Source organism: Podarcis melisellensis (genome assembly GCF_964234715.1).
Source record: "Podarcis melisellensis genome assembly, chromosome: 10".
Taxonomy (NCBI): Eukaryota; Metazoa; Chordata; class Lepidosauria; order Squamata; family Lacertidae; genus Podarcis; species Podarcis melisellensis.
In genome coordinates, this window is record NC_138542.1 from 30,541,043 (window position 1) to 30,559,582 (window position 18,540).

The window sequence follows — 18,540 nt, forward strand, 5'->3', positions numbered from 1 at the left end:
TCTCAGCTCAGTTTAGAATAAGGATTATCACACTATTTGATACCAAAATTGATTTTTGCACTACCTTTCTTCTGATATTTTTGAAATACATATTATTTTTATTTGTAGAAGGGATGAACAGGTGTGTCCCAAATGTTATGCAGAAGGTGTTGAAGTAGTCTGAGCTGGAGAAGGTAGAGGGGAAGTAGAAAAGAAGGTGAGAGAGGAGAGAAGTGAGAATGTTGGAACAGGAGAAAAGTTGGTTAGTGTGTTGTAAAGACGGTTGAGTGTTTATGCTGATTAGTATTACTGAAATTAATATATTCAGATGCTATTATTGAGAGAGAATTTACTAAATATAGTAAAAGCTGAATTGCATAGAGGCTGTGTGCGACCAGCAACACACTTTAGTCACAGTCTTGCATGTGGTGTTAAAATACACTCAGATTCTTGGTTGAGGTTTTCATGAGTAAAAACAGCTTTTAAGGAATTAATCCACAACTGTTGCAATGCTGAAAGGTGCAGTTGCCTTGATCTCACCACAAAACTTTGTACCTTTGCATAGAAAGAGGCAAAATAGTGCCATTCTCCTGGTTTTATTTAAAAACTCAAGGAAGAAAGAAAACCTTTCTGAATTAAGTAGGCTAGGAGGGAAAGTAGCTTTGCGCTGTGAGAAACTTGAGCTATCTCTGGTTTGGTTTCTGTGTTTAAACTATACAAGTTTTGAAAAACTGGCTAGGATTCTGTATGCTGCTGAACCATGGTAAATAATTGGAAGAGGAAAAATTTTGTGTTTTGACTGTAACTGCATTTCCCCCCAGAACTATTTTTATCTAAAGTATGTAAGGTGTAAATGAAAGCAAAGAAATGGGTGTGCAATTCAAACCTTTATATAAATGTATCAAAAGACTTTCAAGTTTATATTTGCGGCCACCCAGGGGGAAAAAAGATATTGGTTTGGAGTAATAATGAGCAACAACCATCCCCCCTCCTTTGAATTATTTGGGCATTAATTTTGAAATTTCTGAGTAATATCTGCCAGTTGCTGACACCTGGTGGGGATTATATGCAACTCCAAGACATATGTTCTCTTGGGAAAGTGTGCCTTTTATTGTTTTTAAAACTTTGGCTGCTTATTCCCCTCAAAATATTGAGGTTTGAGGGAGAGGTTCTAATCTCAGACTTGCCAAGACAATCTTGATATATTAAATGGTTAGCAATAACTTAAAAGTAGAATTAGGTATCAATCAAAGGCATATCTTGTTGGAGTTTTTATTATTATTTCATGTGTAATACTGTAGTGCTTTGTGTGTGTCTTACTGTTTTTTTACCGGAGACCTAATCAAGAGTCACATAGGGTAGCAGGTGCAGGCTATGCGTTGAACATCAGTTTTGGAATTATTTTTCTACAAAGGCTATGTGTCACATTATCGGAAAGGTTTAGGTGTTAACTGCTTCTATGTGCCAGCCACCCAGAAGCCATTGCCCTTTGTTGAGGGAAGTGTTAACATTTAAATGCTTCTTATGGCACACATGTTGGCCAGTTGTATGCAAGGGTATACCCCATTAGGGACACACCGTTAACTGGCAGAGAGTGTACACTTTGCAAGAGGCATCAAACATGGCTTCTGCATAAAGTTTTGTCACAGAAAGAGATTTTTCACTAGAGCAGAGCCAAAAGTTAATCACTGAGCCCTTTCTGCCGAAATTAGGGGTGCAGAGGGTAGCACCACCCCGCAAAAAACAACAACGGTAGTGACCCCCCCTCACTTTTTTTGCTCCTTCCACTGCATTTTCATTTATTTTTCCCATTTCTGAGTACTGTTGCTTTGTTTCAAAATGGCAGCTTTTTTTTTTTTACAGCAGTTCTCAACCTGTGGGTCCCCAGATGATGTTGGACTACAACTCCCATCATCCCTGAGCTCTGGCCTTGCTTGCTAGGGGTGATGGGAGTTGTAGTTCAACCTCTGGGGACCCACAGGTTGGGAAAGGCTCCATCTGTCTTGAAGCCAGATGGGAGTGAAGGCAGGAGGGCCCTGCTTCCTGCTTCCACTCTGGTTGTCTTCCTGGGTTAAGAAGTCAGTGGAGTAAGGGAAGAAAGCTCCATTTCCCACCCCCCCGTTTTGGCCTCAGAATGGACACCATCAGAGCTAGGAAGCAGAATATCCTGTATGCAGTGGAAGAAATGCCATCGGCAAGTCAGGAGAAAACCCCACCCTTGTTTGTGTTCATATTCTCATGTGCACAGTTCCAAAATGGCTGCCCAACTTGGATGTGGTAAACTGGGGAAGAGGAGTGCATTTTGGCTTAGCTCTTTGCTCATGCCTTGCATCTGGGAGCAGCTGAATTCTAAACTGGCCTTCGGAGTCACTTAATTCTATTGAAACTCATAAAAAGTTGATGTTTGGAATTTTAATATTAATCAGGTTGCGCGAAATTTAAATACTGTATTTCAGTCTAGAAATGACAATCTACAAGTATGTGAATCTTAATTATTATTATTTTTACTTGAACTTTGTGTTTTCCTTACCCCTACATCTTCTCTTGGTGTGTTTTATGAACTGCAGGAATAACAGAATTTATATTCCAAGCAGTCTCAAGCTGAAAACACACTGGTTACTACAGGTGTTTTGTTTTTGTTTTTTGTTTTAAAAACCCAAAGCTTCAAAGAATAGGTCAACATTGATCCAAAGGTAGGGTTTTTTGGAAGGCTTTAATTTTGTTTTGTTTTTTGTCAGGTTCTCAATCTGTCAAAGATGCATTGCAAACTGTTTTATGTTTTGACATTGGTAGTAGCTGACTGGAGGGTGATGTGGAAAACACTGAAAAAAGGTTTTCTTTTTTAAAAAAAACAAACTTGTACTATTTATTTTGATTTTTTTTTTAATAGGGAAGCCTTAATGATTCCCTCTGAAGTTGTTATAGCAAGTTGTAATTCCATCATTAAAGCTGAAGTTGACACCGATATGGATGCTTTCATTGTTTAATTATTGGTTTAAGTTTATAGTACTTCCAACTACAAGTTAATGGCAACAATCTTTGCTAACTTGATGGAACTTCGCAACAGCAGTATCCTGAATCAGCACCAGGCATCTGACACCAGCTAAATTTCCCTCAATATCTCCAAGGGTGAGGGGTACAATATTTACATTATTTTTGTTGTTTTTACAGTTATACTTTCACATGCCAGAGATGCATAGTGACTTTCCCAGGACACGAAATTTTGCTATGTTCAAGGATAAGAAAAAGCAAACCATTTGTTCATGTTCCAGCAATCAGGAAAATTCCTTACAAATTCAAATCACGCATCCTAGTAAAGACATAAGCAAGCCTGCAGCAAGTATTCTTCAGCTTAGGGATGGTAGGTACTTAACACATTAAGCAGCTATGGCTCATTAGAATCTGAGAGAGTTGTCATATTGTAGACATTGCCTATTATCACAACCTTTTATACTTTGAGAAACTGCAGGGCCTGCATTTATCCAAAATTGTTTTTCAGGGCTCTAGCATGATGCTATAACATCTAACGAAAACTTAACCACAGACCTTCATTGGTTATAAAAGATAGCAACCCAACCGAAGCTGGAGTTCTGTTACAAAAGCAAAGCAAATGAATGATAAACACAATTAAACCATGCTGAAAAATAGGTTGGTGTGCTGTAAAGTGATTTCTCGTAGAAATCATCATGAAAAAGAACACATGCCATTCTGTATAGTTTCTTTATTCAAATCTCACTTCAGAAACCACGGAGCAGGCCCAGAATTTTCAGTAGCTTGGGATCTCTCTCTGCATTAAATGTTACAATCGTAAGATAATTTGTAGTGCTAATTTGGGTTTTTCCTGAGGTTTCTTTATAGGTAAAGCAAACAACTTCCACTGGAGTGGTCATGGGTGTTGGGGTTCCCCCTCCCCTATTTAACAAAGACATTTTATTTATTGAAGTGTTTATGCTATTTATTATGCATAGCTATTCATGCCCTGGTTACAACCACATTGGACTACTGTCACGTGCGCTAAATGTTGTCTTTTAAGGATGATCTGGAAGCTTTAACTCGGGGGTCAGCAAACTTTTTCAGCAGGGGGCCAGACTATATTTTGAAGAAGAAAAAAGAACGAATTCCTTTGCCCCACAAATAACCCAGAGATGCATTTTAAATAAAAGCACACATTCTACTCATGTAAAAACACGCCGATTCCCAGACTGTCCGCTGGCCGGATTTAGAAGGCGATTGGGCTGGATCCGGCCCCCGGGCCTTAGTTGCCTACCCATGCTTTAACTCATAGAAAACAGCTGCTGAGTTACATGTGCAGGCTAAACAATACCTTTTTCAGAAGAACATACAGGACATATTCTGCACCACCTCTTCTGCTTTCAAAGAGCCAATGAAAGTGTTGGTTGTTCCCTTTAAAGCCTTAAATAAGACCAGGTTATCAGGAGGAGGAGGCCCCATTAGCTAAAGTGCTGCTTCAGGTTAAGAACAGTTTCAGGTTAAGAACGGACCTCCGGAACGAATGAAGTACTTAACCCAAGGTACCACTATAGAACATAAGGCCCATTAAAACAGATGAAGTGTTAATTGTACTTGTTTTTATGGAAGGTTCTTAAAAGCACTACAAAGGGAGTCGCAACTGTGCCAATGGCCACAGAGTGCAGCACTTGTGTAATTTCAACACGCAGTGGTCTTGTGTAGTGGGGTGTCCTGCCTCTTGCTGCCAAGCAGTGTGTACACTTCAGAACATTATGTGGATGCAGGATGTGGTGGTGTTTTTTTTACAGATTTTTAAGCTGTTCCTCACAAAGCTAAATCAATGTGTCATGATCACCAAACAGATACGTCACTCAACAATTCAGATGTGTGTGCCTTTAATTTCAGTTCATCACAAACAATTATTTTTGTTGTACATAAATTTAATTACTGAAAAGTGCAGCAATAATACAGGGTCCTTCAAAGGGCACTTTCTAAAAAAATTACTATGATTCATGAGTTAAGAAAACTAGCATACATAGTTGTCGTACAGCAACACTTAAAGGAAAACTGAACAGAAAATGCCATGGTTTTGAGCAGCGTTACAAACATTTTACTGGGGTTTTTTTGTTTTTGTTTTGTACTGATCAGGATGGATTTGGTGGTGTGGGGCCTAAGTACAAAAAAAGACCTACCTGGTACAAGCACTTGTAAAACCCTAGCAATTACATGCAGTGACTGTCTATTTGGTGAGTTACATATGAACAGACAGCCTTCTAGAATAACTTGCCTATTAAAAGAACTTGCATTTTGGCCAAGAGTTGTTTTTTAGCAGAAACTTCTGAGATGATAGGGCAGTGCTGTGAAACGTTAACGAGCCCTGAAAAAAATTGATAGGTTCTGTTAATTGAGCTAGAAGTTGTTTTTTTCTCTGCACAAGAGAGGTGAGCTGTGAAAAAAAAAATCTAATTAAAACTCCACAAGTCAACTCTGGGCTCCTGCTCACAATATATAGCAGCTATGCAATGTCATGAGTAACTGTGTGCAAATTGGCTTGCCAGGCAGATTCATTTTCTACTGCATAGTTTGCTCCCACATCACTGCCAAGCAGCCCTCAGTTTAGCAATGTGAATGTTACCATCACGTTTTCTTTAAAACTAATACTGTGTAAGGCCTCTGTTGGTATCCAACAGTTTGAGGACAGCATCTTCATAGTAAAGTGCAGACAGACAACAATAGCTAGAATCTTACAGAAAGAAGTGATTAGATCTGTGTGTGGGGCTGTGTGTTACTTTTAGGTAAATGCTTAGGCGCAAAGACTGGTTAAAAGTAGGTTTCTAGTGGTCCTTTCATTCTTACGATTCCACTTGGCATCAAGTTCAAAGCAGCCTGTTTTTCCCATGCCAACATTGTGCATTGAGACATGATTGGACTTCCTCTCCCTGACACCCCCAAAGCTCCCCCAATCTCCACACAGAGCAAATTTTGGGGTTGTATAGGGATCTGCAGGTGGAGGAAAAGGGAAAGTCCTTTTTGCGTGAACTAAAATCAAGCACAAGTTGTGGTTTGTTTTTTAACAGAAGATATGCAGCTTTGGATAGGATAGTTAGAAGTTATCACATTTAAGAGATTTTGAGATGCAAGCTCACTGTTCTGAAATAAAATAATAGTAAGAACCTAAAGAAATAACAAGTAAAATCTTTCCATTCTGTGTTTTACAAGATCCCAAGTTTCTTCCTGAATTGCTATTGTATATTACCTGGTTCATAAGTGCCTTGTGAAGAATCAACTGGTGGATTTCATAGTATTTAAATATACCAAACTACTACTAAGTTGTTCCACTCATTCTGTATGGTTAGTTTCGATAGCATGAACATTGTTTAAGACATGCAGCACAGAATCTTTTGCTCAGACCAAGTAAAACACCTTAACTCTTAAATGTTTATCTTAAAGTCAGGGGTGGCAAACTGGTGGCCTGCCAGATACCACTGAACTTCCATCATTCCAGACTGATGAATGTGATGGCTGGGACTGATGGCAATTGGGAATCCAACAACCTCCAGGTGATTACAGGCTCCCACACCCTACTCTCAAGTCCACACAAACAGAATATTACAAATGAATATATTAGAAGTTAACCTTAATATGGTATAGGAGCTTGCTACTAAAATTATGTTGGAACTCATTCTGATCCACTCTAGCTAGAGGTATTAAATGCAGACTGGGAGACAAGAGTAATCTTTCTCAAGGTTATGTATGACAAACAGAAAATAAAAACACATAATCTGTTTAACTGCAGCAGAACTGACATGTTTCTAGCTCTGATTTAAATCACTGAAGTTGACGAGCAATGCCCGCCCTGCTGGTTTTCAGAGGTGTTTAAAATGGCTGGAGCCTAAATCTCTGAAGCAATTTCCTTTCATGCTCTCCCCCCATTTCCAGGATGACTCAAACCACCTTCTCACCTTAGTGCTCCTTGACCCTGCTGCTCTTTATGTGACCTCAGCCTTTATCATCTGACACAGCATATGTCCAAATAGGCCATTCTTATAATAGAGGTCCATTTATATTTGTTGCTCCTGTCTATTGTTAAGTGGATATGATTGGGACAAAACTGTTTGGGGGCATTGTGTTGCTCAAGTGTTTAAGGAGATATGCCCTTTGGGTGATAAGTCAGCCAATTGAAGAGAACTGGTCTGGTATTCAAGCAAATGTCGATAACAGCTAGCAAAACAGTCTGATCGGCTTCTCTGGATATTAAATAAAAATAGGACCAAATGTTCAGCAAGTGCTAACAATATATTTCACAGGCATAGGGCAATCGAGAATAAGAAGCGTCAAGTCTGGGCATCAAATAAATATGACTTGCAGTTTTCTGGCATAAAGGGCTAATACAGTAAGCATTATATCCTAAAGCAACTTTCTCAGATGAGGCACTGGAAATACTCTCCTCTGTATATACTGCTACATTGGGACGTCAGATTCTATTGTACTTTTGAGAATGCACATTTTCCAATTAAAATATCACTCTTAAATTAGTGGCTCCCATACAAAATAAATGGCACATTCAGTGCATTTTCTATCTTTTTTTTGGGGGGGGGGTTGTCTCTCCATTTAGTGGTTTACTTGGTTCTGATCTGAAAAGAGAGTTGATTAATACATATTGAGACAATCTAACAGGCACATACATTCTAATCAGCAATTCCAGACAAGTCCTGAAAGGCTGAGAAGAAAGACAATGGCAACCTCCCTGGTTAAAACTCGATTATACTAGACTTCTAAACAAAACCCAGAAGCATGATGCATCTTCTTAAAAGCTTAGCCGGTAGTGCTGTAGGGAGGTGATCTATAGCCTCTGCCTACAGGGTAGGCCCAGGTTGACCCTGCTCCCCCTGAAAAAAACTTGCGTCAGGACCAGCTCTCAAAGGTAAGTAGTTAACACAGTTTCCACCTGAGGTCTTTCACATAACACCAAACAAATTGAGATTCCTGGCCGCAAGTCAACATTGTACTTCAGGATGCCATTTTCAGATTGATGTGGTAATCAGATTTTGAGGGAACTAGACCGATTGTGTCTGTTAGCACGTATTGCACAAAACAACCAGCTGGGGAGGTTATCTTCTCCAAACCGAGTCCGCCAATCATGCCTTTCAGATGTAGTCATAGTGGATTCAGCAGATATTCTGCAGTCACTTTGAAGAAATGTTAACAAAACAGGCTAGTCACTGCAGCTACAGGGACCGTGTAAAAAGTCTGCGAGCCTGAGTCCCATGATTGCTGAACATCAGGTGTGGGTTGAACTTGTATCTGCAGGGAAAAGGGTGAGTTTGGGAGAAGAGGAGGGAAAAACAAGTGCTTTCAAGTCAAGTCTGGTATTTACAGTTTTTAAAATTATCAGCATTCTATGTGTGATACAGAATCTCTTGCTGATCTCTTCCTCGAGAGAAACCTCTGCTGTATTAGTTGCATCACATTCATGCAAGAACCCTGTTGTCAGGGTTTCTGGGAGAGAGGAGGAGATGACAGAGGAGACGGAGAGCGAGTGGGAGGAGGGGCAGAAGGATGAGGAAGAAGATGACGGAATTCTGAGGGAATCCACGAGTCTGAGCAGCGAGTCAGAGGATTCTCAAAAGGGGGTTACCTTAATCAAGCAAAGGGGAGGAGAAGGGAGAAGCGGAGAGGAGCCCAGTGGAAGACAGAGGAAGCAAGAGACGTCTCAGCCGGAACGGAGTAAAGGGGGTGGAGTCGTCAGCCTCTCGGAGGGAGCAGGATTAGGAGAGAACAGAGAGAGGGGGTTGGAGCAGGGTGTTCAGCCGGAAAGGGTGGAGAGCAGAGCAGGGGGTGGTGTAGCGGTCGAAAGAAAGGTCAGCAGCAACGTACGCGCGCCAAGTTCAAGCGTAGAGGCGCGCGGAAGTGGAGAGAGCTCAGGGGAGGAGCCCGGCCCTAAAGCCAGAAAGAGGGGGGAAGAGGCGGCAGAGGATTCAGCCTCAGGCGAGTCACGGAGAGAGGGAACCCAGGGGGGCAGGAAGACCCTGCGGAAAAGAAAGGAGAGGAAGAGGTGGTCTAGAGCCAGGCTATTAAGTTGGTGCGGAAGAGGGGAGGAGTCAGAGGGGACTTCAGCGGTCTAACGTGGCAGACGTACGGCCACAATGCTGAACTGTATGAGAAGCAGAAATCTTCAATAAACTTTTCCTGTAAATAAGCTGCAACGGAGTGAGGTCTCTTGTGAGCTGGGACCAGATCTGGGTGGCCGTGACAGTAAGTCCCCTCTGCGAAAGCAAAAAATTTTTTTTTGCGAAGCTCACGAACGGGAGCAGCCATGAGCGCTGAGGAGCAGCTGGTTGCATTGCGGAATCAGGTTACCGCTCTCACATCGGCAGTCATTGCTTCGCAGAAGAAGAATGACGACTTGGAGAAGACGTGCCAGGATTTGCAGGCAAGGTGGGAGCGCGCGGACAAGGCGGGGGCCCCAGGATCCAGAGCGGAGGGCATTGCGCTTGGACGGAGGGGGGGTGCCCTAGTTCCGCATTTTAATGGCAACTTGCAAGACTATCCCAATTTCAGAGCGGACGTTGTATATGCACTGCACTTACTCCGTCACGATTTTAAAGATGAGGAGGAGAGAGTGGGGTTCATTGTTTCGCACCTGCATGGGGAGGCCAGGGCTTGGCTACGCAATTTGTGGCGCGAAGATGGACCGGCCCGTCGCGATTCAACTGCGTTCATCAAAGCGATGGATTCTTGTTTTCAATCCTCTGTGGATGTGGACATTGCGCGCCGTCAAATGCACGGGCTGAGGCAGGGGAAAGCGACTGTGCGCCAATACCACTCTAAATTTTTTGCATTGCTCACCGCCTTAGATTGGCCAAAGGACAGTAAACCGGTCAGAGATCTTTTTTGGGAGGGATTGAGCCCCCCCATCAAGGATGAGATCGCTAGGGGGGACAGACCCCAGACCCTAGAAGACGTGGTGCAACGGGCTTTAGCTCTTGGAATTCGACATGAGGGGCGTCCGTGGCATGAGGAGGACGGGCCCCAAGCGCGTGCGCAAGCAAGGACTCTCCCTTTTGGGCACAGGGACTTCAGCCGTGCGCACCCCTCGCCAATGGGGAAGGACAGAGAGGAGCCAATGGAGATTGGTGGTGCTAGGGCTCAGAAGCCATCCCAGAGCCCTGTCCCTGGTGCAGCCAAAGCGAAGCCTCCTAGAGGAACCAGGAAGTGTTACATCTGTGACAGTGCGCACCATATGGCGAAAGAGTGCCCCCAGAGGCTCCAGAAGCACACTGCAGCGCTGGCAACTGTAACAGCAGAGGTGCAACCAGGGGAGCAGCTTCAGGGAAACGACAGTGCCTGGCTGGAAGCAGAGCTACTGGGGCTCAGCCAGGCGGATCTGTAGACAAGCCCCCAGCATCACTGCAGAGCGTGGACCCTTTGCCTCCCAAACCGGCAGTTCTGCTCACAGCAACACTCCAGTTGCCTGATGGGAGACTCCTTGAGGTTCCAATAACGATCGATTCGGGAAGCAACGCCGACTTCATGGGACTGCAGTTCGTTAAGCAGCACAACATGGCGCTCCTGCCTGCAACGACGCCTCTGAACGTGGTCACGGTGGACGGCAGGAAGTTGCTGGGGGGGCAAGTGGTGCAGCAAACCCCTCCCATGATGATGCAGATTGGCAACCATCGAGAGCTTATTAGTTTCAATGTCACCCACTTATCGGACACACCCATCGTGTTAGGCATGAGTTGGCTGGAGAGGCACAGTCCCGCGGTTGCGTGGTACCAGAGGCAGATCAACTTTTGTTCATCGTATTGTGCTCAGCATTGCTTTCAGACCGATCAGGGAGGAGAAGCTGAGCAGCCATTGCATCTGAGTATGGTGCAAACAGTGCCTCACAAGTACCAGGACTTCTTGGAGGTTTTCTGTGAGAAGGAAGCTGACAAGTTGCCGCCTCATAGACCTTACGACTGCGCGATTGATTTAGTGCCAGGGGCGCAATTGCCTGCTGCCAAGCTGTACTCCATGTCGGAGGACGAAATGCAAGAGCTTCGGGAGTTCATAGACCATAACCTCAAGCGCGGTTTCATCCAGGAATCTAAAGCAGCGGGAGGCAGCCCTGTTTTCTTTGTGAAGAAGAAGGACACGCCCCAAAAAAGGCTTATAGTGGATTACAGGTTCATCAACAGCTTGACTAAGCCCAAAGCTTTCCCCATGCCCAAGATTGACGACCTTTTAGCGACCGTCAGGAGGGGCAAGATTTTCACCAAGCTGGACCTACGTGGAGCTTACAATCTCATCCGCATCCGGAAAGGAGATGAGTGGAAGACCGCCATGTTCACCCCTCTGGGCACATACGAATACAGAGTCATGCCTTTCGGCCTCCAAAATGGCAGCCACGTTTTTCAAGCATTTATGCACCACGTGCTAGCAGGTCTCCTCTACAAAAAGTGTGTCTGCTTTCTCGACGATATCCTGATTTTCTCGGAATCGCCGGAGGATCACGATAAGGACGTGAGGGAGGTCCTGCAGAGGCTGAAGGAACACAGGCTGTACGCCAAGTTGGAAAAGTGCCAGTTTGATGTCAGAGAGGTTGATTTCCTTGGCTACAAGTTGTCCGACGAGGGACTGGCCATGGACAGGGCTAAGGTTCAAGCGCTGTTGGACTGGAAAAGCCCTCGAAATCGGAAAGAGGTCCAGAGGTTCATCGGCTTTGCCAATTTTTACCGCAAGTTTATTAAAGGTTTTGCGAACGCGACGGCGGCGATCACTGACACCCTCAGTTCCAAGAAGAAGAAGTTCGTCTGGACCGAACAAGCGGAGCGGTCCTTCCGGACGCTTAAGGGTCTTTTCGCCTCCGAAGAGCAGCTGCTCCACGTGAATCCCGGCAGACCCATGCGGGTAGAGACCGATGCGTCGGATAGAGCGGTTGGGGCCGTTCTTTTGCAAGAGGATTCACAAGGCAACTGGCGACCGGGTGCGTTCTACTCCCGGAAGCTCAGCAAGACGGAGCGCAATTATACCATATGGGACAGGGAGTTGTTGGCCATTCATGCAGCTTTCAAAGCGTGGCGACACTTCTTAATAGGAGCCAAGCACACGGTGCAGGTCCGCACGGATCACAAGAACTTAGAGTATTGGCGGACGGCTAAGTTGCAGACCCAGCGACACATGCGCTGGGCGGAGTTCTTTGCGGACTTCGACTTCAAAATAGAATACATCCCAGGAGACTCCAATGTTATTGCAGACGCGCTGTCCCGAAAGCCGCAATACTTGGAGGAAGCAGCTCCAATCGCAGCAAAGCACATTTTCGCACCGCAGGCGTGGACGTGCGCTACCATCGCAGTCGACCTGGACGCGGTGCGACGCGCGTTGCAAAGGGATCAGTTTGCACAGTCTAAGATGGAGGAGCTACGCGGAGGGTCGCGACACAACGATGAGTTTCAATTACAAGATGGACTTTTGACTCGTAAGGGTGCCCTTTACGTGCCCACCGACGATCTTCGAGCCAAGGTTCTGCAACAGTTGCATGACGCCCCTAGTGCAGGCCATTTCGGCAAAGAAAAGACGATGGAGTTGGTGGCTAGAGACTTTTGGTGGCCCCAGATGAGAGGAGAGGTGGCGGACTACGTCGCCAGGTGTGATATCTGCCAGAGGTCCAAACCAGTGCACCAGAAGCAGGCGGGATTGCTAGAACCGCTGGAGACACCGCAGCAACCATGGGAGAGGGTAGCGTTGGACTTTGTTACAGACCTGCCCAGCTCCAGAGGTAAGACGGCGGTGTTAGTGGTGGTGGACTTGTTCACCAAGATGGCGCACTTCATCCCTTGTGCCAAGGTGGCGACGGCAGAACAGACCGCAAAGCTCTTCATCGATCACGTCTTCAGAGTGCATGGACTTCCGCAGTCCGTCTTGTCCGACAGGGGGCGCCAGTTTGTTTCCACTTTCTGGCGAAAGCTTCTGGGCATCTTGCACGTCAAAATCAACCTGACATCGGCGAGGCATCCACAAACCAACGGTCAAGCGGAGAGGGTCAACGCGATCATGCAGCAGTACCTGCGGTGCTACGCCAACCAGCGACCTGCGGCGTGGGTGGACTATCTGCCGATGGCTGAATTCGCCTACAACAACACGAAACACGCTTCCACCGGGGTGACGCCTTTCTTCGCGAACAATGGCCGTCATCCCAGAACCTTCCCGAGATTTGCGGCACCAGGAGGGGGGGGGCCTCAAGATGCCGACCAGTTTGCAGCGGAGTTGCAAGAGGTGCACGAGGAGCTGCGGAGACATTTGGAGCTGGCAAAACAGGCGTATAAGGTGCAGGCCGATAAGCACAGGAGGGCGGGAGAGGACATCCAGGTTGGGGACTGGGTGTGGTTAGCAGCCCACGCGATGCCGGCCAGGTCATTGGCCAAGAAGAAGTTAGGACACAGGCAGCTAGGGCCATATCAAGTTGAGGCTAAGATCAATCCGGTGGCTTTTCGTATAGCCCTTCCGGAAGGTTCCAGGGTGCACCCGGTCTTTCATAGGTCGGTGCTCACTCCCTACAAAACCCCACACAGGTTTCAAGAGTCAGGAGCACCCCCAGAGCCACGTAGGAGGGCGCCTGAGAGGGGGGAATCGCCAAGACCAGAACCTCTTAACGAGGTCACAGAGATACTGGACTCGAGATGGGGGGAGGAGGGAGTTGAATATTTTCTCGCCAGGGAGGGCACACCAGCCGCTGCTAATAGTTGGGTGCCAGGCTACGAGTTAGACGAACCCCTTTTGAAAGAAGAGTTCCATGCACTTTTCCCACATAGACCCATGCCAGCTGAGTACTTTGATGACTGGCTTTTCACACCCACATTGTCAGATAGCACGTTCAGGGGTTTCTCTTCCCCCGAGGGAAGAACACCAGAATCAAGCCCGCCCAGGGGATCGTGCTCGGGGGTGGACACGGAAACCCCTTATTGGTGGGAGGAGCAGCCAGAGGAGGAATGGCGTAAGAGGTGGCTGATAGGTCCTTGGCGGGCAGCACCGGAGGAAGTAGCGATGGAAGCAGAGACTGAGAAGCATTTGGGGGAAGAACCCGACTTCGAATACACTTACACAGAACTGCCAGCAGAGAACATTGACGTAGACGACCTGTATCCTGAGCCTACCCCCGAAGAGCCGCAGTTTCCACAACCGGTCCCCGGCGAGCGGGAGGGGGGAAGGGGGGGCTTCGAGGGGGGGATGGATGTCAGGGTTTCTGGGAGAGAGGAGGAGATGACAGAGGAGACGGAGAGCGAGTGGGAGGAGGGGCAGAAGGATGAGGAAGAAGATGACGGAATTCTGAGGGAATCCACGAGTCTGAGCAGCGAGTCAGAGGATTCTCAAAAGGGGGTTACCTTAATCAAGCAAAGGGGAGGAGAAGGGAGAAGCGGAGAGGAGCCCAGTGGAAGACAGAGGAAGCAAGAGACGTCTCAGCCGGAACGGAGTAAAGGGGGTGGAGTCGTCAGCCTCTCGGAGGGAGCAGGATTAGGAGAGAACAGAGAGAGGGGGTTGGAGCAGGGTGTTCAGCCGGAAAGGGTGGAGAGCAGAGCAGGGGGTGGTGTAGCGGTCGAAAGAAAGGTCAGCAGCAACGTACGCGCGCCAAGTTCAAGCGTAGAGGCGCGCGGAAGTGGAGAGAGCTCAGGGGAGGAGCCCGGCCCTAAAGCCAGAAAGAGGGGGGAAGAGGCGGCAGAGGATTCAGCCTCAGGCGAGTCACGGAGAGAGGGAACCCAGGGGGGCAGGAAGACCCTGCGGAAAAGAAAGGAGAGGAAGAGGTGGTCTAGAGCCAGGCTATTAAGTTGGTGCGGAAGAGGGGAGGAGTCAGAGGGGACTTCAGCGGTCTAACGTGGCAGACGTACGGCCACAATGCTGAACTGTATGAGAAGCAGAAATCTTCAATAAACTTTTCCTGTAAATAAGCTGCAACGGAGTGAGGTCTCTTGTGAGCTGGGACCAGATCTGGGTGGCCGTGACACCTGTGCTCCGTTAAAATGAATGGCGGCTATACAGATGCTGTGTTTAGTTGAATACAGTATTTTCAAAGAAGCAACTGTTTCCGTTGTTTAGTTCCAAGCTCAAAAGTGTGTGAAGCAGCTGCTAACAAGACTTTGTGGTTAGGGCCCAGATAAGCGGTTTCTTTTAAAGCCTGTGGCTTGGACCAAGGAAAACCTCCTTCCCCCGCAACCCCCCCCCCCAATCCTCTCTAGAGAATCAGGTTGGGTGCAAGTAAGGGGAGGAAAAATGAGAAACCTTTTATTCAAGATAAATGATCTTAGTATTCAGGTCTCAGGGGTGTGTGTGTGTGTGTGTGTGTGTGTGTGTGTGTGTGTGTCTATATATATATACATAAAATTTATTTACCGCTTTATATTTTTAATAAAAATCTCAAAGTGGTTTAAGGTAAAGGTAAAGGGAACCCTGACCATTAGGTCCAGTTGTGACCAACTCGGGTTGTGGCGGTCATCTTGTTTTACTGGCCGAGGGAGCTGGCGTACAGCTTCCGGGTCATGTGGCCAGCATGACTAAGCCGCTTCTGGAGAACCAGAGCAGTGCACGGAAACGCCGTTTACCTTCCCACCAGAGCGGTACCTATTTATCTACTTGCACTTTTGACATGCTTTCAAACTGCTGGGTTGGCAGGAGCAGGGACTGAGCAACGGGAGCTCACCCCATCGCAGGGATTTGAACCACTGACCTTCTGATCAGCAAGTCCTAGGCTCTGTGGATTAACCCACAGGCAAAGTGGTTTACAGCATATTAAATCAATAAAGCATTAACCAGGTGATGTTCCTCCAGCCTCATGAGGAGCCTCTTTAGTGGAACTGGTGAGTATGGGCCATGCCCCCTAGCCCAAATGGAAAGGGCCTTTCGGGGAGCAGCCTTCACGCCTCACTGCAGGGCGATGTTCCTTTGTTGGATATCCTTCACTATTAAAAAGGACTTGCCTCACTTGCAAGAATTCCGATTTAAAACCTTGTAACTGAATTTTACTTACAGTAACTCAAAAGACCAAGAGGGAAGGTCTATGTGCCTGAACTGTTCAAAAACAGTTGCAAAGTTATATAATGACTGAAATAGGTCAATAAGCGCAGGCTTACCCTGGATCAAAGACCCCTGGTGTGCGGCAAGTTGCTCCAGAGCAGGACTGCAACATCATTAGCCGATAGTTCATCTTTTCTAAAATTTCCTGATCTATTGTTTTTGCGATGTTGGTAATCTGGTGTGGGTCTGCAGTCAAATTGTAAACTTCGACAAACACCTGCATTAAAAAAAAAGATAGGACAAGCTAAATAATATGGAACTGAGGATTTATAGCCAGAGATACTACGATGAAGATTGCTATTACATCTTAACATGATCTATTACAGTGGTACCTTGGTTTACAGACGCTTCAGGTTACAGACTCTGCGAATCTAGAAATAGTACCTCGCGTTAAGAACTTTGCTTCAGGATGAGAACGGAAATCGCGTGGCAGCGGGAGGCCCCATTAGCTAAAGTGGTGCTTCAGGTTAAGAACAGTATCAGGTTAAGAACGGACCTCTAGAACGAATTAAGTTCTTAACCCGAGGTACTACTGTAGATGCCACATGGATAAATCGATTTGTCGATCCCACCCTGTAGCTCCTTTTGTGGGAGTAATACATCTGAACTTCAGCTTGGTTTGTGGGACAGTAAACAGAAAACAAATCTCTTTCTCATCGTCTTCAAGTTTCACCACTCATAGTGGATCACCCTCACGATAACTTGGAGGCGCTGTCAAGTGAGATGGCCGCCCTCTTCCACCGAGCGTGCAAGCTTTGGGAGGGAGGGGGACACCTGCCTAGCCTGCCAGGTCAGCTGAATCAACCCTGGTGATCTATGGGGTGACAGATGTCGCTTCATGAGCAAGTGTCCATGCAGCCAACATCTTACTAATGGGATTTAAATTTCGCTTCTAAAGGGAGAGGTAGGTCACTAAAATCCTCTCAAAGCCAATTGTCCCGGATCTTTTTACAGACCTGTGTTCCCTCCTCAGTGTTCAAGCTGCCTGCCTCGTTTCAATTTACGATGCTACCGGTTCATCAAACCTTAAGTTTTACATTCGTCATTAACAACTAGGGCTAGAGCCGCACCTGTTGGAACAAGAACCATACTCTGATGCTTGGCCCCAGCCTTGTTTTTCGTACATCCCTTGCGGCATGTAGCAAACAGCACCTTACCCACTGTTTGCTCACCCCAGCAGTAAGATATAGCTGAGTGTACAATCCACAGCAGGCTATGCATGCAGGTCTCTTTTCTCCTAGTATTAAAATTACTGCCTCTTTAAAGCCAAACAGAGCAATATTCACTGCCAATGCAGGTAAGGAGTAACGTGCCAAAAACCCATTTCTACCCATTACACAGTTACCTGGTGTGTGATTGCTCTGCACAAAAGAAAATACTAAACTTCTGCACCAATGTTATAGGAACTTATACTAAAAGCAACTGAAAATATAACCATGTCCCCTAGGATGCGGGGTATATATATACAATGGGTTGAGAAATAAGAACGGAAAGTCTTCCCTCTGAAGAATCTAACTAGAAACTGAGAGTGACAGTCAGAAGAGGGAATAAGGTATTGATTGCTGTAGAAGTGTAGGAAGAGATCTACTTTCATAATAACACAGAATAATAGTATTATATTAAAACTGATATTCTCTTAAGCTGTGACCTGTTGTCAAGATGGCAATTCTCTGTCACGCACTGCTGTCATATTCCTTACACATCTCTCTACCGGCTTCATTTGGCTAAACTCACACAGCTTTCTCTACGTATCTTTTCATTGCAAGATTCTGCTTGCAAAAGAAAACTTTCAGAGTTCTTGAGCCGACACTGAGTTTACTTCAGAAGACAGAAGGTAAGTGCTGGACTAGTAAGATTATAGGTGAAGGTAAAAAAGGTAAAGGACCCCTGGACGGTTAAGTCCAGTCCAAGGCAACTGGGGTTGTAGCACTCATCTCGCAAGGGAGCCGGCATTTGCCCACAGACAGCTTTCCGGGTCATGTGGCCAGCATAACTAAATTGCTTCTGGTGCAACAGAACACTGTGACGGAAACCAGAGCGCATGGAAACGCCGTTTACCTTCCCACCGCAGCAGTACCTATTTATCTACTTGCACTGGTGTGCTTTCAAACTGCTAGGTTGGCAGGAGCCAGAACAAAGCAACGGGAGTTCACCCTGTCACGGGCATTTGAACCGCAAAATTATATACCCCTACTAAAGGTTGCTTCCTGCATTGCATTTTACCGACACAGGGATAAATTCTTACAGGAGTGGGTCGTGGTTCCCTTTGTCAAAGTTCACCTAAGTATTTAAGGAGTTAGAATTGTCGTTTGGGGTCAGAAGCAGCCCCGGGAGTCTTGCTAACTGCATAACTGAAATGAAAGTTACAAACCCAAAACGAACAGGATGATTAAATATAGATATCTGAACCAACTGTCTGGTGAGGGAGCTTTCAGGTCAAATGGGAAATAGCTGATCACACTAAATTTAACCTACTTGGTTAACCAGGTTCTGGGGTTTGCATAAATAACTCCTAGAACTGTTATTCCCATCTGCACAGAA

The 18,540-nt window shown here is 46.1% G+C and overlaps 1 protein-coding gene across 1 annotated transcript in view; it reads right to left on the minus strand.

Annotated features, from left to right (window-relative positions):
* Positions 1–4,827: 4,827 nt before the first annotated feature.
* The window catches only part of GNS (glucosamine (N-acetyl)-6-sulfatase), a 33,149-nt gene continuing 19,436 nt past the window's right edge, over positions 4,828–18,540 (minus strand). Inside the window, exons 13-14 of the mRNA XM_081928055.1 lie at positions 16,056–16,216; positions 4,828–8,253 (exon numbers count right to left, since the gene is read on the minus strand). Coding sequence (XP_081784181.1) covers positions 8,178–8,253; positions 16,056–16,216 — 237 coding nt within the window. The 3' untranslated portion in view covers positions 4,828–8,177. The remainder of the gene's footprint in view (positions 8,254–16,055; positions 16,217–18,540) is intronic.